The 24,292-nt window shown below is 39.4% G+C and overlaps 2 protein-coding genes across 4 annotated transcripts in view; both read left to right on the top strand.

Moving 5' to 3' along the window:
• Window positions 1–108: 108 nt before the first annotated feature.
• On the top strand, window positions 109–8,241 carry fbxo22 (F-box protein 22). Its single transcript, XM_044190803.1, has 7 exons — window positions 109–326; window positions 614–746; window positions 1,125–1,212; window positions 3,032–3,130; window positions 4,988–5,140; window positions 6,024–6,189; window positions 6,444–8,241. The coding sequence occupies exons 1-7, from the start codon at window positions 196–198 to the stop codon at window positions 6,835–6,837; spliced, it is 1,164 nt and encodes a 387-aa protein (XP_044046738.1). The 5' UTR covers window positions 109–195; the 3' UTR covers window positions 6,838–8,241.
• Window positions 8,242–8,437: 196 nt separating this feature from the next.
• LOC122873703 (transmembrane protein 266-like) overlaps window positions 8,438–24,292 on the top strand; it is a 50,981-nt gene continuing 35,126 nt past the window's right edge. The window contains exons 1-3 of one of the 3 annotated variants that reach the window (XM_044190791.1): window positions 8,438–9,405; window positions 9,987–10,116; window positions 22,468–22,677. In XM_044190791.1, coding sequence (XP_044046726.1) covers window positions 10,103–10,116; window positions 22,468–22,677 — 224 coding nt within the window. In that variant the 5' untranslated portion in view covers window positions 8,438–9,405; window positions 9,987–10,102. The remainder of the gene's footprint in view (window positions 9,406–9,986; window positions 10,117–22,467; window positions 22,678–24,292) is intronic. The other 2 variants (XM_044190774.1, XM_044190784.1) reach the window with 2 other exon arrangements.

A 24,292-nucleotide genomic window follows, 5' to 3' on the forward strand; every position in this document is an offset into this window, starting at 1 on the left:
CTATTCAAAACAAACATTCTTTAAAAATTGCACTTTATCTTAAGAAAGTGTGGGGGAAACTTTAAACTGCTACAGCCCTCCTCGCCACAGGGGGCGGTGTGTCACCTCCAGGCACCTCGGCAGCGGTGGAAGAACAGAGGTGAAAGTTCGTAGCTGGGCAGCCGTGCTGGAGAACTCACGAATTAGGAGGGAAATATGGGTGAAAATCAAGATTTTTCCGTTTCTTTACAAGACGGCAAGGCTGCATACATACTCAGCAATGTTGCCGAAGTGGTTGAACGAATCCTGACGTTCGTACCAACCAAATCGCTTCTCCGGATCGCAAGGTAACGGGAAATGTTAGTATGCTAAACAGTTAACGTTAGCTAATGATAACGGCTGTCGAATGGAAGTGAAAGTATTCTTCAGAGACAAACGGGTCATTTAGAAAGCTAATGTGGCAGCTAGACTATCGGTTAGGAGTCGCTGTAACGTTACCTGGTGTGTAATTGCTTTCAGCTGCTCAGTCGTGTTTCTTGACAAAAGCACGCACTTAATAATAGCTAGCTAACTCTCATACCAAGTTTCTACCAAGCTAGCAGGCAAAGTTGAATGTTTTTGTGCTTCTCCTCAGTGTGTGCAGACTGTGGCGAAACTGTGCCCGTAGAGTGCTGAGGACTCAGCAGCAGCTGACCTGGGTGTCAGCCTGTGGGCCGTCTAACACAGAGGTCCATGCCCTCTGCAGCATTCTGGCTGAGGAGGTGGAGGTAAATCATTACACTCACATCGAGTGAACAGTAACGGAAAGCTGTTTGGGACAGTAAAAGGCATATCCCTTCCCTTTTATGGATAATAATGCTATATAAACATTTGCAAAGTATGGTGAACACCCTGGTGTCAGTGATTGTTTTGGAGATTTGCTTAATATACACGCTCAGCCGGAAAGGATCCCTCTTGTAGTCCTGGGGTAGAAACCTAAAAATGTGTTCAGGAACTAATAAAGAATCTTTTTATCTCATGTTTTTTCTTTCATTTTAAGTACAATTGACATAAGATGTGGTAAATTGTTAGTCCATGTACTGTGTCCAGAAAACACATGTTTAACACTGTTTTAACGTGTGCACTTTGCCTCTGATTATTTTCAGAAAGTGTTTCTCCTGCCCAAAACAGTTCTGGCAATGGTAGACTGTGAGGCCTTCAATGGACAAGCTTATTGCTACAGACAGAGTAAAGGTTGGTATTAAATAATAGTACACAGTGCTGTTGGACTTCATTTTATTGTGTTCATTTGACAGATAAGTGCACATCTGTCTCGTACATAGTTGTTTGAGTTGTGTTAGTGGAAAGACATATCCTATACAAGGTAAGTGGTGTGCCACAATCCTTCAGGAAAATGTTCACAATGTTGAGATAACTGAAACAGAGGCAGCATTTGGTAGCCAGCCATACTTGTGAGTTTATCTGTTTGAAATGATTTTGTTGAACTAGGCCTATGCTGCCCTTTTGTCAGAATAATATTTATAAGTGCCTCTGACTTCCTCTAGCAGGATCCTTTGAATTAGTTGTATTAAAACAACATCATAATTGTGTATTAGTAGGCGTAGAATATACCTGAAATACATTTGGAATGCATTGAAAACCTTGTATTATGTGTGTTTTGCACATATGTTAAATATCTCAGAGGTAAATGGAATCAGAAAAGAATAGCTTTAAAATCTTATATCAAATATCCAAGATGGTTCACAAAGACAGAAATGTATCAAAAATGCTTCATTTCATTGGACGGCCCAAAAAGCTAAATTCTAACAAACATTTACATTTAAAACCATACATATACAGTGTTGTTGATAGGTTTTCCATGTAGTGAGTCCCCTGGACCCACAGGTGGTCATATGAGTGGTTCCCCAATAAAATTTGTGTTTTTTGACAAATTGTAGTGTTAAACTCGTGTTTGGTGTTATATGGTTATAATTATGGTTATTCATGTATGTTGAAAATGTATCTTTAAAATTAAACAAATAAAATCCCAAATCTGTAAATACACTGCAGACACACAGCAGCTGAGAAATATTAGCCTTTTCTGGGTGAATAAATGTTAAAAAGGGAGGTTAAAGGGTCATGGAGTCATAACACCATCAAGCACATCATGTTTAATTAGGAAAGTAGTTTAAAAACATGCACACAAAGGGAACCCATTTACTGCATACTGCCATTAGCAAGACTACAATTAGCTGATAATTAGCCTGATCAGCCACCGTCAGTAATCAATACAAACACACATTATTAGACTGTAAACCATTAATCAAACCAATAACTAACCGCAATCAACGTCAGACAACCTTATCATACTTTAGCAGTTACCTAGTGTTTCTGTAGTGGTGACAAAATAATAAGAGTGTTTTTCAACTTGTGACCATTGTTCCTCTTTGTCACTGCAGTTTCAGTAACGTATGTTGTCGTGTTCTTGACATATTAAATAATTCTGCCATTATTCATTATGACTAAGCACCTGCACTTGTAGCACAAATACAGAGAGTATTATGGCACTTATATCATGACTATTTATTTACTTAAAAACCAGGCAAGATGTGTTGAGATTTCTATTCAGTTTAAATCATGTTGAAGTTTTTTTCAGTAGTGAGAGTTAATTGGTAACATACTGTGATGCATAATCATAGTTGCTATGGTTACCTGCAGTTTAATATACCCTGCACACTGATTTAGAAAAGTGATTAAACTATTGATTAATTTGTATACTAATTTGCAAGTATTTGTTTCATATATATCTCACTGATTAAAAAAAAAAAGTGCATATATGTACATACAAAAAAAAGTGCATATATGTACATACATGCATATATGTACATACATGCATACACACACACACACACACACATAAATACATATTATACATTTATACAATCTAAAATTGTTGCAAAAAGGACTTTTTCATTTCCAGCATTATATGCTTAATTTATTATTAAGATGATTATCATATAAAACATTGACCTTTCTCATTAACACGTTTTTTTTTCTCTCAACTTCTCTGAAGCAAAAAAGAGTCGCCACAGTCCAGACACAGTTGAAGAACTGAACCTGCTCTTCCCCAAAGGCTGTGACATCATGGGCATTGCTACACCAGGCATAGTCTGTAAGTGTTCCACTTTTCTGTCTCTCTCTCTCATACTTCCTCATTCTTATCGAAGAAAACACCCCCTAATAAAACCATTGGTAGCCACATACAGGGAATCAATGAATTCAATATTAATATAAAAATGTTTCTTAAATGAGCTTCAAAGCTATGATGGTACAAATATGTGGCCTTAGCATGTTCGTCTACTAGGATGCTCTAGCAAACATGAAAGCTAACCAGGTGTCTTGGGTATATCTAAGAGGAATAGTTCACCTTTCAGCAGAGAACTACGCATTAATCCCCACTGCTGCTGCCTAGTTGGAAAGCACCACCGGTGGCTGGCACCTCCCTGCCTCTCCCTCTGATAGATTGCCTAGTCTGCCTGGTGCTGTGCTCCCCATTTCTCCATTTAATCACAACCCTGCGGAGAAGTGACTCTCCATCAGCCACGTTCTCTTTCCTCAAGATGATGGCTTATCAGCCTCCCGTCGTCTATCAGGCTTAATGGCAGCCTCAGCTGTTTGTGATAACACTCATTTTGCGATATTGGAGCTGAGGGTCACCACAGGGTCACCATGCACATTTAATTCAAATGAATGAAATCTTTGATTGGATAAGGTTGGATCTATAGATTACTTGTAATAAGTCTGCCATACAGCCTTGATTACAACAAATTATTTATGCATGATAGTGGGGCTGCACAGTATTGGAAAAAGACAACTTGTGGTACACCTAGACATAGTATTTCTGTATAACACTATGAATTCTATAAACTGTAACACATCGGAGGATGGGAATAAATTAGATACTAATGTGCAGTATTTGCTCATTTCGAATACAAGGAACATTTTCTGTAATGTACAAATGTAGTTGCATACCAGGTGTCCTTCAGTCAGTGTTGGTGAGGTTATACTAGTGGCCACTGTTCCTCTTGCTGAAGTTTTTCTGTGGTTAGCATATACTGTCCTGAGTTTTGAAAAATGATTCCCAACCTGGCGGCAACCACCACAGTTGATTGGTGAGGCCAGTACATTAGTGCCTTGAGCTGCAGTTTCCCTAATGGCCACTAGATGCTGACTCCAAGAAACTGCCTGTACCAAAATTAAAAGAAAAATCCTCTCAACTTCTCACTACAAAGTCAAACATTTTATTCTAGTAGAAGTTAGTAAGAATCATTGGACATTTAGGAGATATTAAGGCTGTAAGAGAAGTCTATAGGCCTTTTTCACAGCAGGCATTTGGACTTGTCATAATAGGAAAAGCACAGGTGTTACCAACAATATTAACTATGGCTCTGTTCTATTCAAGTGTCACAGTAAGTCATGACACGCACTATACCAGGACCCTGAAACTGAAGCAGATAAATGGAATTCTGCAATCATTCATTTTATTATTTACCTGTACTTTCCTACTTTGACATGTCAAAATGTTGCACAGTAGTTGCCTCTTGCTTGTCTCCTCACCTCAGGTTTTCTCTCCTCTGGCCAAATTTGAATTTTCTCACTCCAAGATAGCAGCTAGCGGTAGACCCAAATCCAGTCTTCCACATCCTTTCTAGAAAATAGGGTGAGTAGTAGTGAATAGGGTGCCACAGACCAGAAAGTCTGCTTTCTATGGTTGCAACTAACACTGCAAGAAGCAATAGTTGTTGCATTAAGGGTCTGTAAAGAAAAAGCTAGTTTTTAAATATAAAGAAAAATAATGGCCAAGTCCTCCTACTTTCCATTTTTTTTGTATTAGCCTATAGGCTCTCATACATCCTTCCAGACATTTACTCACTGGTGTATTAAACATTACACATGACATGTGTATAAGTTACTGCATGTACCGGTAACCTAATATTCTGTGGTACTTCATGCTTGTTCCTCTGTGTAGTGACTCCCAGTGGCTCTTGCTCCAGCCCTCCTAAAGAGTACCAGGAAGGGGAGGCTGGCTTTGCAATCATGTTGCCCAGCATGGAAGGTGTCCACATCAAGCCCTTTCATTTTTGCAAGAAGTCCATCTCCCCAACAGCCCTGAAAGAAGCAGGTGAGTGTAGGCTCACAGCAATTATTCAATAATCTAAACTAGGCCTGTCGTGATAATTATGCTATCAATTTATCTTACGATATATGGACATGACCTCGATAATTTTTGCTGACCTTGATATTGCCTGTTGTGTTTACATGTGTGCCTGTTTATGTAAGAATGTCACCAACATTTTAGCCAACATGATACCAGAATAAACAGCAGATTTTTCCAACCATTATTAGACTTTGGGCACATCGCTTAAGCATGTTTTCACAGCGCCTAAGCCGAAAGAACAGAAAAACCTATGCTGAGAGACTTTTTTTATGTGATTTCTGGTCGCGCTGCTTTTGTCCTCTCGTCGTCTACCCTCTGGGTACCTTGGGCGGGGCTCAGGCAGCTCCTCTCTCCACACACACAGTGTTGCCAATTTGGTGACTTTTCAGACCCTCTTAGCGACTTTATTTCTAAATGCTGCTGTTCAGCGTAATCGCAGTCCTCGTCTCTTCCGCCAACAGTACCGGGGTCTCGTCTCTCCTCTTTCACCGTGTGCAGACAGTCAGTAGGTGCGACGTGTGGTGCAGCAGGTTTGAGCTCTCCAGATCTCTGGATTAGAGTGTTCCTATAGCTTGTAAATATGTAAATAGTTTGTTTGATCTTGTAAGTATAGAAATCATTCATTTGATCTTCTCCCTCCCTTTGTGGATTTTTAAAAAAACGTTTTTACTTCAAATATACAATGTGTAGAGCCTTAAAATGGCCTTAAAATGACAATAATATCATTTATTGCAATTATTGCTGTGACAATATATTGTCCAACAAAAGTAGTTATCGTGACAGGCCTAATCTTAACTGAGAAATGCATATTTGTATCACTCTTTTATTTGTTTTACTTTCTGTCCAGGGCTAGTTGACAACCCAGAGCTGCGTGTGGTACTGATCTTTTTCTATGAGGCATATAGAACTGGAGGAGCACGCTTCCTCAGCCAGATACTGGAGCCGCTGGCCAAGAGCAAAGCTCTCATTGCTGGAGGGCTGGTAGAAAGTGTCTTCTCTCCTACCAGACACTGGTGAGTTAATCCAGAGTCCTTCACTTAAATCAAGAAAAGAAAATTTAGGGAGAATAATACAAAAATAATAATTGCAAGCGATTTCCATTATTTTTATGCTTCCACAGACACAATCCATGGGTACTGGGTAATCTCACCTCATGTTGAGGTTTAATTTATGAGTTTAACACTTGCAGAGTTAAATTATCAGTGGCATTTTTAACTGCACACTCGATATTCACACTTGCCCTCTCCCATCATTTGTCACTCTGCAGCTGTAGCCAGGGTGCATACGGCGTGGTGGGCCTGGCCCTGAGTGGCCCTAAAGTGCAGGGGGCATCTGTGCTCTTGGACCAAGACATCAGCAACCCAAAGGCGGCTGAGGCCATGATCGGTCGGCTAAAGGCAGCCAAAATTCCGGAGAGGAACACCCTAGGGTTCATGTTCGCCTGTGTGGGGAGAGGCCAGAACTACTACAACAACCAGACCAACGTGGAGGCTGACGCTTTTCACAAGGTGTTCCCCAACACCCCGCTCTTCGGCCTGTTCGGCAACGGGGAGATTGGCTGCAACCGTATCGTTAAGGATGACTACACGCTGTGCGACACTGACACGGACAGTCTGCAGCATGAGTACACTACAGTCATGACCCTGGTCCATCTAGGCTGACTGACTGACTTACAGTGACAATAGACAAACAGGAAAAAAAAGACGACCCATCATGCTCCTGTTTGCAACAGCGGTCGGGAACAAGAAACATTCTGTACAGTTTTACTCACATTATGACGCAGAATATCGCTTTCACCATTTCTGCTCCTAAAGCAGGAAAATTATCCCTTTAGCTGTCAATGTAATTATGGCATCATTTGGGAAATTGTGTCCCTTGGAGACTGTGTGTGTAAACACATCTTCATATTAAAACTGGTGTTTCACAAAGTTCAGATATGACAAACCGATCATCTCTTATTACATTACATTGAAATGTGATAAAATGTGTTTATATTTTCCCCAAATTACTCACACATTCAAGGCATATCTTACCTCTGACATCGACCTCATGGTCTGTTTGCTTTGCAGGTGAGTAAAGTATATACACTTGTGTGTCCCACAAGCTATTGCTATAGTTGTTGATTCAGCGCAGGCACTTTTTATTCATGTAAGTAAGAGGAGTGTGGTCCCTCTTCCCGGAAAATCAAGGCGATCTTGATTTGAATGCTCTTCCTTGTTATGTAGGTTTTACACTTATGATTTTTACACTTTTGTCTTACCAATGGAAAAACAAATAAACCGTGTTTGCCTACAAAATAATACTCTTTTGCAAGATATTTATCTACCATGGTTTAATTGGGCACAGGGAAGTCAGTCAGAATCTTACAGTGCCTCTTTTTTTTGTCCACATTTTGTCAGGTTATATCTACTACTACCTACTTCCCACTGTTAAACCTTAACTTCTTCCTAAAACAGAAGAGAGAACAGGGCAGAGCGGCTGATGAAGATGTAATGCCTAATGTCAGAAGAAATGTGATGTATTTGCTGTAGATGATGATGTATTTGGTATTGTTTACTAAAGTAATAAATGATAATGGTTCTTTTTGAAATCTTCATAGTCTGAGATTAACTACCTAGTTGCATGTTGGAAAAAACGGTCAAGATTTTATAGATGCCTTTTATACAATACAATATTGGTCTCTGTCAAAATCCAGTAATTATCCATTATTTTCTAGTTGGCCTGGTCATTGATTAATGTCATGCTTTTTCCCCACTAGAAGAATATCCTGATGACATGAAGGTGCAATTTCCTGTGTTTGTGTTGTGTATATGCTGTAACAATGATTGTTGCAAGAATGGATGTTTTCAAGAAAGTTATTTTACAAAAGAAGAATTGGAAGTCTCTTCTTTGTATCATAATACACAGTTCTGCCCTTGTAGTTTTTGAAGAGGAAATTAAAATGTAGCCTCTTTTAAGTTGGTGTTTATGGCTCATTGAACAAAGTTTTGGTGTTGATGCACTTTTCTACATGTGCCAAATCATATATGTTCTGCTCTTTTCCTCAATAAATTACGAACATTCAATATGTAGAAATGTGCTTGTTTCTTCCGTTAATTTCTTTAAACCCCACTGTTAAAACCACTACATCTTTAGACCCTGTCCCTGAGCCCGCTGGGCGTTACACATCCCTCCTCGGTTGTAACCACAGGCCTACTACAGTTTATTCAGATCACCACTTTTCGTTAGTTGCGCACAACCTGAAATGTGAGCCTCAGCCTATACCATCTTCAGCAGCCCACGTCCAGGCGTGTTTAAATAAAGGAAGAGACGCTTGAGATTGACTGATGTGCGCTTTAACCATCGACTGGCTAATCCCGATGAATGACAAACGGTTAAGCCAATTGCTGTAAAGGCAATTTATATTCCCATAGTATCTTTATTTTGGGAAACCATAAAAAAAAAAAAAAACCCGCTCATGACACGGAGAGGGACGACCAGGCGTAAAGCTAATGAAATCATCTGTGGCAATAATCCGCTCTCAAATTGGCCTCAATCGGGAACTGAGAAAATCTACTCGCAGGCTTTCTTTCTCTCACACACGCGACCAACATTTTTAGACTGCTATGTCGTGACCGGAGCGATGCAAATGTCACTAGATTCATTGGCTACTGTCAGTCTCCGGCACGAAAACGTCAATGTTTTGATGGCGTTTGGCTGAATTCGCCCTGTGTTGCCCGGCTGCTGCTGTGGAAGCGGGTCGGTAGAGAGCCGAAGCTTCGTCGGGCTCGCTTCAGCACCTGGACAGCTCCTTTCGCAGGGTTCCCCGCTGCGCACGCCGGGGAAACCCTCGGCTGAGGAGCGGAACCTGGATCTGGAGCAGCACACGCACAAAACCCTCAACGATCCCAGGAAGGAGGGGCGGGGGTCGCACTGAAAGGCTAGTTATTTCATCAGTCTGAATAACACTTGAAATCTAATATGATCTTGCCGAGTGACGATGCTTCTTGCATTTGAGCTTCAGCTCCTCTTTGGTTTTGCACTGAAATCCGTGCAGCGCAAGTGGGAGCAGCGGAAGCAGCAGCAGTGGTGCTCGTCCAATGCAAAAGTGCTAAGGATAGCTGCAGCCTACACACACTGCGAGCCTGCTGCTGCCTCATTTACTCTCATCACCACCGAGGGAGACATTACTATCAGCAAGGGGGCAACGGGAGGCACGATTACCCGTCAACAATGTAAATCTCGCACAAGTAAGTCCTTTGCTCTAAATAAATAATTCATTTATGTACAGCGAGGAGCGGTCATTTAGTTTCTCCTCTCTGGTATCTGATACCAGCAAGTAAATCAGTTTTATCACAGGTGCAGTTATTACTCTGATGGCAGGAATCGAAAAGTCTGCCATGCACCCAACTCTGTTTGTGGAGTGTTGAATGTTTGATCTTTCGGGGTGTGATTAAAAGTTTACATTTATAAAAGTTGTTAATGTTTGAGGTTACAACAGTCTTTTGGTGAGTATAGGCTCTGTAGTCAACCTAGTCTATTGTTGACGGTGTCTTACGTTTTCATTGAGCAACGAGTTCCACTCATTTTAACATATTTATCATCACCAGATAAAAGAAACAAGGCATAGCAGTTGAGAAGAAGTTGTGATGTTACAATAACTCTCATGGTACTTAGAAAGTCATCGTTTTAATCCTATTTAAATGCTGCAGATACCAGGCCTAAAATGAACTTTTTGGATTTCCAGCCACCCAGATTATAATGAGTCCTGTATGTAACATTAGTGAATCTTACTGTTCTTTACTTGCAATAATGGCCATGTTCTTCCCAGGTTCAACATGAAAGCAGCATCTATCTGGTGAAAGCACTAAAGCAGCCTGAACTGAGTGGAAACCTTGTGACAGCCACCACCATCACCGCATCTCTCCTCTCTCATCACCCAGCATCATGGCAAATGCTGAGTAAGTACAGTCCATCGCTGATCTTTCTTCTCTTCCTCACGCTCTCCTCACCTTCTCAACTAGCGTTAAAAAACAAACAAAACTGCATTCCTGTCTGTTTTGCCACATGTGGCAAAAAATGGGTCAGAGTGTAATGTATGGTTAAATGTCAGAAATGCAGAATTGTTGATGGGGAAACTCATTTCATAGCTACACAGTGTCTGTAGGACACAGGCCACATTCTTATGGATTCCCTCCTCTTTCTTTGACATTACACTTTTTTCCCAGCATGCCTTTTATTTTCTTATCTCAACATTTTCTCTCTACACCCATCCTCCTTTCTTTCACTGTTTCCCATGTTTCTGAGCCTCCATTTCTACAATAATGACCTTTATTCACTCAGACACTGAGGTGTCTCTGACCCTCGTCACTCTGCATGCTAAACACAGACGCACACCTGCACAATGCTGACTGTAGAGCGTCCATTCTGCGGCCGTAAACACAGGTCACTATGTTAATCATTTCTGTGGTACAGCACACAGTATATTGATTATTACTATCCACGACCATTACAAATTAACAACTTTTTCCAACAAACCCCCTCCTACTCCAGTTTTCTCCCACCTTTCCATTTTTTATCTGTGCTCTCCAAGTGCATAGTGAGAACAGCTGATGCATTACTGAGGGAACGTGCTGTAGCCAGTGTGTATGTTTATGAATGTGTGTGAAGACAAAGTAAGAGGTACAGGAGAACAGTGAAAATCATTATTCTCTTTTAACTCATGATTTTGCTGGCGTAGCATGACTCTCTAATTTGTCTCATCTTAACTAGCTGCATTTATTCTCTTGACCTAGATGAATAGCCCTTAATCATCGCTCCATTTGTGCTTTTATAAGAGAACCAGTTCTGCTCGTGGTCCCATACAGAGCTCAGCTCAGCAGGTCTCAGTAGCAATGTCATACCATGCTGTGGTTAAGGTGAAATGCATCCTAAAACAGATGACTGTAGCTCACAGTTTTGACAGTACACCAGAAAAAAAGCTTTCACTTGAAGACGGACAATCATGGCATTAAGGTACAGTATAAATAATCACAAAACAAAACAATCTCAAATGAGAAACACACATTGGTCTTAATTCCTCTCTTAATTATTCATCCATATAAGGTTTTTAACTTGTCTTTCTTCACCTTGGTGTTTATAGTGAAGTAGCACTGGATTTAGTATATCATTTATACTTAGTGACTGTTAAGGAAACAGACCTTTATTTTATACAAATTAGTTCTTGATTCCATATAAGAAGCCTGACATGATCTCAGCTTCATAAAGATTCATATTTAATTTTAAGAAATAATAAAAAATAAAAAATCCAAGTAGATAATAAATAGGTGTTAAATCAATCTTTTATTTTTAGTGGTGGGAGAAGTACTTAGATCCTTTATTTAAGTAAAAGTACAAGTATAACAATGTAAAAATACTTATATAAAAGTATAAGTAAAAGTACTTCAAAATCAGAAGGATTATCAGCAAAACGTACTTAAAGTATCAAAAGTAAAAGTACTCGTTCCACAGAATTGGCCCTATATGATTGATAATGAATTATTATTTTTCATATTATTAGATTGTTAATACTGGTGCATCAATGTGTAAGCAGCATTTTGCTGTTGTAGCTGTTTGAGGGGGAACTGATTTTAACTACTTTATATACTGTTGGGTTGTTTAGACCAAGGGGTCAGGGCCATAAAATCTAACTAAGAGTCTATCTTCATGGGATTAATGTATACAGTAAATTGCATTTTAGGGTGGATTTTCCCTTTAAGATTCTGAAGGGTCCTCTGCGCTAGTTGGGACCATTCATTTTTCTTCCCACGTCGCTGTTTACCCTGTTGTTTATTCAACGCCAGTGGGAGGGTGGAGAGGTTGGACGGCTTTGCCTCTTTTGTTCAGAGGGTGGGAGCTGACAAGCACATGGTGTCTTTCTGCCTGTTGGGAGAAATGCTGTCTATGAGTGGCCCGATATTCTGTCTAATTGGCTCTTTTCATAAGTACACTGGCGTAATGTACACAGTTTATCAGCTAAAGATAATAACAAATGTAGGTATAGGAGATCTTCATGAAATGCAATAGGGCTGGCCTGTTTTAAAAAGAAGGTACAATGGATTTTAAAACATTAAGTCTGAGCAAGTGTTTCCCTAGCTGGACAGGAAAATCAGTCATATCTATCATTCAATATATCAAATTAAAGGGGCACCACTGATTTTACACATCAAATTTATTTTACTCTTTATGGAAAGTACTACTTAGTCTGTGAAAACAGTTGCATAATTTGCATGACGTACTGTAGTTCTTTGCTTTCCAAAGTAAAAAAAACCCTGATGATGTCATCAGGGTTATCTCTGCTTGGGCTTGAAGACTTACATTTTTTTCCCTAATCCATCTCTTGTGAGTCCCTCATTTTAGTGTTCCCCTTTAAGTCCTGTGAGTGTGTGTCAGAGTTAGTGGTGGACTTCTTTTTACAATCATTCACACAATAAGGTGTAAGATATAATGCCTGACTTTTCATTTTTTGACAAGTGAACACCTATATCATTACAACTTCCACCATATATTGTCATAACATTGTCATTTTCAAACTAATCAGTCTTATCTGTGGGGAAAGGCTCCCTCCAGTAAATTGTTCCTGGAAATGCCATTATAATTATTCCCTCACTCTTTACTGAATTAAACATTCACAATTTAATAAGATAACAGCTGTTGCTACGAATTCTGCATAATGCTCAAGATGCAACAGGCAACACCTCAAATACAGACGTACAGAATATACTGTGTCTCCTATGTTTGCCCGATATGCAAAAAGATAGTGCAGAAGAAACAAGCAAGTCAGTAAAGTCAGTTTCACAAGTCTACAGAAATCTGTCTTTTCAGTCATTAAGTCTTTCAAGACCCACATTCCCTTAAGTGTCTGTAGAAATTAAAATTCAATCTATTATTGGAAAGTGACACAGTGTAAAAAGGTCCACGGACCTCTCTATTATGAAGAAGGCTTTTGTACATCTGCTGTCTTAGTCCTGCCCCACGAGGGTCTCTGTGTCTCCTGTGTCTTCTGCAGCTTGTATCTGTAAAGGTCAGATAAGAGACTGGTCACACCAGGGCCAGAACAGTCCATTGTGCAGTCCACCAATTCATCATAGTTTAATCTGTAATATTATTAATGAGCTAATATGCCTGGCAGACTTCATTAATATCCACTGGCGTGAAATTACGAAAAGTTTCTCTGGAAGCTGAATTGGGTGTTCTAAGAAATTACCCGAAGCAATTTGTAAATTCTGCAGAAGTGACAGATGTTTTGTCCTACAACATGAACATGGTGCTAAACACCAAGTTATGTGTTCCAAGTTAGTGCCTTGAAAAGACAGGTGTGTGAATTGACTGAGGTGTATATTGACCAAAATGCAAGTGGTAAGAAAGGTGAGGTGAAGTCTTTTTTCTGCTGGTGCCACTGTTTTAGCATGGTTTAATCTCGATGCCGATAAAGTCCCTTAGGTAAAAGCTGACAGTCTCTCTTTTGCCTCATCTTCAACTTTTGATGTGAAATCCATATTGCGTTGTATGTGAGTCAGCAGCAAAGACAAACATTACTCACTGTCTTTACTTTCTTAGCAGCAAGAAAAATAAGTTTCTTTAGTTTATGGTGCTATAGCAAAACACACAAGTGTGAAATGTCTATATGCCATTGTCACCAAGGCACAATTATTACATTTAGTCATCGAACTGATTCAAGCATTGAGTCCGACTCTAAGTTTGAAGTTGTAGAATAGTTTGCAGTGTTTGGCTGTTCCACTAACAGTACGCATACTCATATGCGATGAGTCTTTAACACTAATACACAATGATGTCCAGCTTCTTCAAAGTTCTCCACGGCAGCTGGTGGGAGCAGGGAACATCTGCTTTGTGTCTCCATGTTCTGGCCAAGTTCTGGGTGTGTTTTAGATCCTCGGGCGTTGTGCTCAGACAGCCTAATCTAACATGTGTGTGTTGATCTTGTAGTCCACTGAGGTCTTGGGCAGAGTGGAGTGTGATTCAGGATAAAATGTGCTTGGATGGAAATAAATTTTGTGTCCAATAAAGGTTTAAACAGGATATTTATGTACTGAGTTCACTTTGAAGCACTTTAAGGTCAGATTGATTCAAAAGAAATCAGAAAGTCCACACAGTTGTTGTCAGGATTTCCGTCCTCTGTAGTTAGACTTCCATAGACCTCCATTTTTAAAAATATATATTTTTGGGGCATTTTGTACTTTTATTTGTTAGCCAACAGAAGAGAGATGGGCCCTAGGCCCCTAGGCCAACAGGGTGCCCAAAGCTTCGATAGATTTGATTGAGACTATTTATCTATTTATTTATTGACACTCAATTGTGTAAGGGAAGCACGTCAGAAACCAAGTATGTTTTTAACTTTATAAAGATATTTAAACAAGAAGAGTCTACAGCCATCCTAGCAGCCCTGTTAAGCTGTAACAATGCACAGCAGTGCTTTGAGCTAAATGCTAATGTCAGCATGCTGTTATGCTCACAATGACATTGCTAACATGCTGATGTATAGTGGGTATAATGTTTACCATGTTCACCATCTTAGTTTAGCATACAACAAAGCCAAATTATTCCTTTTCTTTTTCTAAAGGCTGCCTGTAAGTCTGTCTTATTGCTCAGGGGTCACGAGGGTCATGAGCGAGACACTTCCAGTTGTCGGGGGAAGAACATTCTTCAGCGCCACGGGCTCCCAGTTACTTACATGACCTTCTGTTTTGGTCTGTGAAGTCCCTTGAGCAACTTTTGTCACATAATGACCTTTCCTACCTGGCCCACAACTCTACAGTCCACTATGTAATTTTATCTGCCACCCCCAGGGAATCCTGCACCCCTGAATATCACTTCTTTCCTGTGGGTGCTCTTCTGCAGTCGCAGTCTTTTTTGTCTTTCCATGAAATAATGTTTTTGAGAATTTTGCAATTGCCACTTGCTGTTAGATAAGAACATAGGGGGTACCCAGAAAGGTCAGTACTTTTATTTAAAACAGCAAAAATGTTGTATTTATATTTGTACTTGAGAAACAGAGGCAGGTTTGTCTTTTAGGTTTTTTCATTGCCCTTTTTTTGGAATTTAGTGCATTAAAGTCATTGAAATGTATTATATTAATGAATTATAACAATATTATTACAAAACTTGTATGCTGAACAGCTATGCACGAAGCTGTTAAATTCACAATATCCTTTTCATGATATTCATGTTTACTTATTTTGTCTCTTTTGAGTTTAATTTCATTCGTCAATGTAAGAAGCTATGATGTACAGTCCACTTTGTAAATGAATCTGCATTTTCACATTTTCATGACACATTAATATAACGTACACTGAACACTGTAATGGATTACCTAGCTAAAGCAAGTTTAAGTCTCTGTGAGTGGAACAGAATAGCAAAACAGACGTTCGCTGAAATATCACAAATACCTTAAAATGCATGACTTACCCTATTGCTTCACATAAGAACTTTGCTGAACATTGTTCAAATCCATGGGCTGGGCAGCTTTTCCTGATATCTCAACTGGCAGCCAGGCAGTGCACCAGGTACATTAGTGTAAGCTGTGAGCCGGTGGGCTCTGGACAGCTTGTGTCTGTCATGAGCAGTTATGTGTACGCTCCTGATTGTTTGGGAAGAGAGCCAAACCTGCTGCTGTGCTGTAGGTGAGAGGTGGTATGGATGAGATGTTGTGTGTAGGAGAAGTGTGGAGAAAACAACATCTATCAGGCCAACCCACTGTGGCATAATACTGTATATCTACATTCTCAGTTTAGGAATTAATTTTTTGCCAAGTAACATAAGTGTAGATGTATTTTTCATGAAGGCACGTTGACAACTTCCACAGTACAACAACATACTGGTCCATCCTGACATACATTTAATGTAATACATGATAATACAATGTAATACATTGCATCCCCTTGGTCAGTTGGTCATTTTTTAGTGCAGCACTGGATGCAGAGCTAAGTCAGTAGTGATGTTGCACTGTTGCACTAAATTTAAGTTTTCATCAAACATAACTGGTAGGCTTGAAAGATTAAATATTTACAGTGGGGGAATGTTGGTTCTACTAAATAACTAATACATTTTTAAATTCTTCTTTTGGTTTTATTTTTCAAATTCCAGATAAGTGAGACTTGCCATTTAAAGCCTCTGAATACTTGGATTCAAATCCTATGTATTTATCTATAACTTTAAATATTTTCGTGATTAAATATGCAGTAATCACAGTAAGTAGTAACAGTAAGCAGGCAACCCCCCAACTGTCATCACATTGTCATTCAAATGCTGCTAAATCCTGATTGGTGCTCAAAAATACATCACCCTGATCCCACTAAGCCCAGCCCACTTCAAACCAGCTAGAAGCGCACAGACAAAACACAAAATACAGAAATCTCTCAATTGAAATAAACAAAACGTGCCCTGCTTTGCTTATGTAGGACCACATCGCTCATAGTAAGAGCTGTTCAAGTAAATAGGTTTTCAGGGCCTTTAAAGGAAAATAATGAGTGCCAAATTGTAGCATCAATTGATCACTTTTAAAGCCTGCCTCAGAACAGCCACTGCCTACATCACAGATGTGCTTACCTCTTTATGAGCCCAGGTACTGCTTAAGGTCCTGGGGCAAGGCCCTGCTGGCTTGTCCCAAGTTTGAGGTCACAGGGACCAGGCTTTTGTGGTTTGGGGTCCTCACACTTTGTTTGAAGATATAAAGCTAACTGACCCGGTGTCCTCTTTTAAGTCTGTTTTTTACAGTTTTTCTCAACTTGATTTACATTTACAGATTTTCTTACATCTTCTGCCCTGTTTTGTTATTCTCTAATTCTGTTCATTATTTCATTTGTATGCATGGATGTATTGTACCTATACATTGCTGAAATTATAACATTTTCTGAACTGAGGGCTGCTGGCTACAGAGAAAAAGTGATACTTTTTACTTTAATATCCGTTTTCTTCACTCATACAATACATATTGCATTGTACATGAGTCAACAGCATCACAGCCTCTGGTGACTGTCCTTTTGACTATATAGACCATGTATCTTCAAAGAAATGTAAGGCCCTCTTGCCGAGGGAAATAATCCCATCAAATTAGGATGAGGGCAGTAGCTCTTGAGACTACACTGCAATAACACTTCTTCCTGAAAGCAAAGGTTTTTTTTTATTAATGAAAAACAAAAAATGCTGCTGTTGTACGCTATACATGCAGAGATGATAGACTACTCTTGGGAACTGCTACCACCTCTACGTTTTAAACAAGCTTTCACCCCTTACATTATTATATCAGTATAAAGAAGTGAAGTATTCTGGCAGTTATGTAATTATGTGTTGTAATTGACCTTTGTGTTGTACTTACTTTCTCTCAACCTGCTTCAACTACGTCTACCTATTTCTTAGTTGGCTCTCTTATTTAGTTGTGGTTTACTAATTGTAAAGTTGCCAGCATTAAAGAAATGCAGCAAAATGTGGAACATATAATCCAACGGTCAGCTTTCCCAAAAACATAGACATTCAAAATCTTTTACTAATAAATATATTGTGTTGTTTGTTGTGTTGAGGGACACACTTTCTCAAAAGTGAGAAAAGAAGACTTTCTAATCTTAAACGATAAATAGATGAGTCTGGCGCTTTTGTACAGGAGCTTTGCAGGATTTCCATGGGACAAAGCGTGTCAGTCAACAGGTACATGGTTACTCACCTGAAACAGTTTTGATAATACACCTGCTCACAATGGCTGTGTCTCATTCATTTGGTTGCTGTGTTCAGTGGATTCGGTGTGGTAACATAACTACAGCTGGTGCCTTTATTCTTGTATTCATGCTCTGTTGGTGTTCAGCTCACAAACTTTCCAATTGTTCACTTGTTGGGTGTAACGGGTTGAGGCTGCTCTGCTTTATTGCATTGGTTCAAGTTACAGTTCAAATATATGGATATATGAATTTTTTGATACCTTTACTACTGGTTAATGTGTCACTATAGCAATGAGAGCCAGTTGGATTTGTTTTGGGTGATGTCTTTTGGAGCTTTACATTGCCTTCTTTATTTAATTTCCATAAATTAGAAACACCTCTATGATCCAAGCGTTTGGACACAGATATCCAGATTGTGATTTTTAACAACTGATTTATTTTGTAACTTCAGATTCTTTGCACAGTACATCCGATTACTTGCAGTATAGGTTAGGAAAAATGCGATTCTAGATCAAGCTTTATATAACTATTGTAGGACTACCATCAAACGAGTACTCCACTGATTTAGCATTGTACTCATTAAACATTGTCAGTAATGCAAAAGGAAAAACATATTGCAAAGGAATGCAAAAGTACTGCTCAAAATTTGCGGTGACCTTTAGAGGGTTCCATAGTTATACTAGTACCAGCTAATGTAGATTTGAGCTGCTAGCCTCAAGAAGAGATGAGGACCCACAGAGGTCTGGTAAACTCACTTCTTTCTAACGCCACCCCCCCAGATTTTGTTCGTTTTCAAACTCTTCAGCCCAACTGACGTTGACTCAAGTGACATCACTTGAGGCAATTTGTCAGACTTTTGCATTTCCCTCCAGAGCTACAAAAGGCTTTATACTCTCTGCAGTAGGACTTCCCAAGACCTGTAAACAGACTTTGATGTGTAAAATCCCCTTTAAAGGACAAAGGGGCCGCAAATTCATCATGTTTCAAATTCTCCTGGTAGCAGCTTTAATACGTAAAGTGACTGAAGGTCAAACACCGCTCCCCATTCATTTCAAAGAAAAAGGGGGCGAGACATATTTGCTTCCAGTGAATTGATCTTGCCTTGTTCACTCCGCACAATCTTGTTGAACTCTGACCTGCAAAATTGGCAAGGAGAATGATAGAGGTTAATGATGATAAAGTGTGTGAGTAAATTTCACCTGGCCGAATCCTCTGACTGCAGTCTGACTGCACCTTAACAGTGCTGTCCCTCAAAAAACTTAGCATGGTCCTTTAAGGGCTTGTATCGTAGTTTGGTCACTCAACTTTAAGATATGCTGTTTGGTGCCTTGGATGAAAGTGGAAGAAATGTAATGTTTTATGGTTTTTAATATTTCATACGTACTTCTATAGGAAATTTGTATTTGGCTGGTTACTTCCTTATTTCCTTATAGTGTTAAGGTCACAGAATCAGAGTTTAGATCAGATCAGCCTTGGTGGCTTTGTTGACTTCATCATGATTCCCATAACAGGCTGTCCTGCCAAACACACATATACACACACACACACACACGCACACACCCTACAGTCGCTCGAATAGGATGCCCTCCAACAGCTCAGGTCACTCCAGATTGCATCAAAGGTCCTTTAGCATTGACATTATCACTGTATATTTTAATAAAGCGTGGTTGTGTCATGGGATGGGGTTATGGTGTGTGTGTGTGTGTGTTGGGGGGTTATCTGTTATCTGCCTGCATATCTATCTGTCCTATCCTGTCTGTTAACCTGTCTGTCCTTTCCTAAAGGTATGCCTGTCTGCCAGATTGCATGTCTCTCTTCTGAATGTTTTAGGTCACTCAGTGCTGTCTGTCATGGCAGTTTGAATATGACTGTAGGAGGAGAAAGTATTCAAAGAATTCAGTGGAAAGCGCAAAGTGGAAAAAGTGTATCAGTATAAAAGAAATGGCTGCTGGGAAAGCCTTGGTATTCTTTCTGCACACAACCATTACTACAATCAATTCAGTTTTTCCCTGTGTTTTATAAGCCATGAGCCATGGTAAAATAGAGAATACAGTAACCTGCAATATAAAATAATAGTGAAAGCTATACACAAGAGTTTAGGATTTTTAGAGTTTAGGTCTGTTTCACAGCATCATATGGTTTTGTCTAGAATTTGATATTTGTATCTGTTAGGTGCCTTCTCTTTTCTCTTTTACCTCCTGGTTTCCTCTTTCTCATCGTCTTATCACCTCTACATTTTCACTTTCTTTTTCACTTTGCCCTATCTGTGGTCAACCTTCTTTACTCCTCTCTTTTCCCATACCTTTTTATTTTTCTCCACTCTCTTACTTTTATGTATTACCTCCACTTCTCACTTCCAGCTCTTTTCCTGAACCTTTGTGCCCCTTACCCCATGGTCTCTTTTCCTTGTGCCTCTTTCTTGTTTCAGCCCAGTCTTGGTTTGTTTTTTTAAATCCATATTTTCTTCTTTTATTGTTCATAGCTCCTTTTTTCTTTATTGCCCCTCCCCTGTCTTTCTTGTATAACCCCTGATATCATCCCCCTTTTTCTCCCACCACATTCGCCCTTTTCCTGACTTCCTTTGACGTTTGAGGGAGAGTGGGGATCCACTCAGCTGACAATGGGAGAGGCGATGACGTCACAGCAGACATGATACACCAGCATCTGCTCTGGTCTAAAAATACACACCACAGGGCACACACAGTCAGTCTGCAGCTGCACTCAGCATTTGTTTCCACCTCCACGCTCGACTGAGATGGCCCAGCTTTTACACAACTGGGGCTTGTGTGCACGCTGGGTTACATGCTGCTGGGCCACAACTGAGCAGCCTTGATGTGTTTAGATATTAAGGTTTAAAGACTCTAGAAGGCCCTCATTGTAAATTCCATTTATTAAAACCTAATAAATAGAAAGTAATGACAAAAAGTATGGCACCTACATGCACTGACCTTAAGAGAAACTGTTCAAGGTAAAAACTAAACTAGAACTTAATTTGCTGTAAATGACAAAAATATTTCAGTATTTCATATTCCAGGTATTCTTCAGAAATCTTGTTCCTATTCCTATTGCAATTTTAATTGCCTCTTACTTTTTTACTTTTTTATTACTCCATCTGGGCCCAAGTCATTAAAAAAAGACCCAAATGCATTTTCTATCAGTTACTTTTGTCAGGTATATACACTATTTACTGTGGACCACATCTCAACTGTGATTTGCATCACCACTCACCTACATTATTTTACACAGCAAAACAATTACACAGCAAAACAATTACACACACACACACACACACACACACACACATATATATATATATATATATATATATATAACCTCAGAACAATTTATATCTCTAAATTGATATTTCTTTTACAGAACATTTACTTTAATTACAATTATGTGAAAAAGTATCTGCTATTATAATGAAATTTCCCTTCTTTATAGCTAGCTAACATTAGCTTGCTACTTGACATTACTGTAGTTGTGGACAAGCTGTTGCCATAACTGAGTAGGCAGCTTACTTAGCGTAGTTGCTAAGTAGCATAACTAGATGGACTCTAATATTTGCAAGGTTGATAATTTGATGATGAAAATGACCAACAAACATTCAAAACTTTAAATAATACTGATGGCATTTAAATAATTATTTGAGCAAAATTATAAAGATTGCACATATTTATTATAAACACAAACCATCATACAGAATCTGGCAGTGACAGCAATCTACAGTGAGAAAGCTTTAGTTGTTTACGCTAATAATTTTTTATCGTTACAACATTGTCTCTGATGTAAACTGTTGAACTAATACATGTCAGGTAGTACTCCGCTGTCCTCACATTGTTTCATGTCACTCCTTTTATCTTCTTATCAATGCAAGTTCTTCTTTTTTATCTGTATTGTTTACAATTGGATGACAGTGGCTCAAATTTCCAGACTGCTTGAGGAAATCTGGACAGTCACAGCAACACACATTCTCCCCCCAGTAATCAATGTCTTTGAGCAAGGCACTGTACCTGTAACTCCTCTGGTCCTCAACAGTGGAGGATTGTGTGAGTGCTCAGTAGCTCCCTGGTGCCGAGTGGGTGTTTCTGTGTAACCCTCTCTGACCCTGCGTTTACCCCCTGAGGCCATCTCTGTAAATAAGAATGTGCTCTTAGTGAAGTTGCTGGGCTGAATAGTTTTTTATCTGCACTGCCTTTGTGCTCACACATCAACGCTTCTTCAACAAAACCCTTTCTGTCTATTTCTTCTGCTCTGTTATCTAAGCTACATCTGCTATTTTTATGATAATTGATGAATGTCATTATACTGTGGTTTTGATATTGAAAGTATTTCAATATTTACCTGAATTAAAGAATTAAAAAAGGCATGGTTTCTTTAAGACTTATTTAACCAGAGGATGACACTAATCTTTCTTTCTGAATGTCAGATATGGCTTCCAGTTTTCCAGACTAGCATCACTTCTAAATTCATGTTACTGGTGTAATGATGATGATGTTCTGTTCACATCTGAGAAATTGGGTCATTTTTTAAAGTAATGTATGCCTTTCTCTATTCTGTGTCCTCTTTGTGCTTGCATGTGTGTGTGTCTTTTGTCTGTTACTGGTGTTGGCATGTAACTAGGGAAGTGGAGCAGGCAGGTCTGTCAGACTTGGAGATCATCTCCCAGCCAGTGGAGGACGAGAACCAGTGTTTGGCTCCTCCAGTCCAGCTGGTGAGTTTTGGCTACCGAGATCTGCCCCTCGCAGCTCTGGATCTCTCGCTGGCTGGCTCGCAGCTCCTCTCCAACGCAGATGAAGATGAAAACAGGGAAGGGTGAGTAAAACTAGTGTTGTATATGCATTGTTCTATGAGATAGATACATTTGTTTTTAATATGGTTTGCCTCTGTGGCAAGTGTGAGTGACAGACATGTGATCATTTATTGGTTCCAAACTGCTTTTTCTGTGAATTCAGAGTGACAAAGATTTGGTTCTGTGAACAGTTTGGCAACACAGAGGTGTGAGTGACACACTGGTGGTATTTTTATGCACTGTAGATGACTTTTCTGAAATCATTTGGAAGTGGCACAAACACACACTCACAGTCAGTGTTGAGCCAACAGATTCTTGCATCTGGTTTGTTTGAGGAGCTCAAAAACAACACAACACATCACTCCTCTGAAAGCCCCATTGAACATTACTTTCTGTATTTATCATCCCTATGCCCTGAGCTTACCATGTGTACATGTTTGTTTAAAAAACTGGCCAGATTTTGGTAACTGATGATGTTTTTACCTGCATAGCACCCTTTCACGTATCTCTACTGGCTTCAGATGATCTTCGTCTCTTGATATTACTCCACTATTTTATTACTGATTTCAATTCATAGTGTATACAAACTACTAATTCTACTACTACTACTATTTTTTTTGCTGCAGGATTAATCCCATTACTTTTAATCCTTCCTTACACAATTTTAACACATTAAGGCTATTGTTCTCCCGACTCTTGATACTAGCTTAGACCAGGGTGAATATGTTTTCCTTTTTACGTTACAGTCAAAGTTGTTCATGACTGTGTTTATAAAACACAGTCATGAACATATTTCAAAAATATCTAATTAAACAGCACTTTCATTTACTAAACATAAAGACATTCCAATCAAAAATCTAAAAATCACAAGTGTGATGAGTATTGTCACATCACTCTTACGCCTGTGGTCTGGCATGAATCTTCAAAAACCTCAGACAAGGTGAAATGCAAATTAATTTAAAATGCATAATAACTGCGGCACCATCTGATTCAAAGTGAATTATTAGATACATTTCCGTTTGTGTGTGGATGTTGTGAGAAATTGGTATACATTAATGTCAAGGATTGTTGTTAAAGAGTAAGTACTTACATACATAATGTGAAAAATGGTTCAGAGTAAAAAAGCTCGCTGAAACAAATGAGTACTCAGAGCTTGTCATCGTCACCCTGAGGTGATTACATTGGCCAAATGTGAGACTTACGAGACCGCAGTGGTAGGCCATTCATTCTTACCTGTCCTATCTAAACACACAGCTCTACTATGGAGGTGTCCACCTTTCAAATTACCGTGATCGCGAGTGTATTGAAGACCCAATTGATGCAATGCAAACTTCACTGATCCTCCCACTGTCAACAGTATGATACGATATGATTCATTTATGGATTGCAGACATAAAAAGAATCCAAGGTATAACATGTTAAAGTGAAAACAATTATTTCCAACATGGTCCCAAGCTGTTAAAAGACCAGAGGAGTTGCAATGACCGGGTTCAGAAGAAGCTCAGGGAGAGAGCAGGCTCACAGCTTGTATTGATCTTTGCAGAAAGTGCAAAGACAGGAGATGGAAGGGGTCAAGAGGTGGACATGCATCACACATGGATGGTGTACCACACAGCTTTAATGAGACCAAATATGATG

The sequence above is a fragment of the Siniperca chuatsi genome, linkage group LG1, assembly GCF_020085105.1.
Source record: "Siniperca chuatsi isolate FFG_IHB_CAS linkage group LG1, ASM2008510v1, whole genome shotgun sequence".
Taxonomy (NCBI): Eukaryota; Metazoa; Chordata; class Actinopteri; order Centrarchiformes; family Sinipercidae; genus Siniperca; species Siniperca chuatsi.

Excerpts from the sequence above, each read along its gene's own strand:
- fbxo22 (XM_044190803.1), top strand. The coding sequence starts at position 196 with ATGGGTGAAAATCAAGATTTTTCCGTTTCTTTACAAGACGGCAAGGCT. Across the intron at positions 1,213-3,031 it reads TTGCTACAGACAGAGTAAAG|CAAAAAAGAGTCGCCACAGT; the intron begins GTTGGTATTAAA and ends ACTTCTCTGAAG. Across the intron at positions 3,131-4,987 it reads TGCTACACCAGGCATAGTCT|TGACTCCCAGTGGCTCTTGC; the intron begins GTAAGTGTTCCA and ends TCCTCTGTGTAG.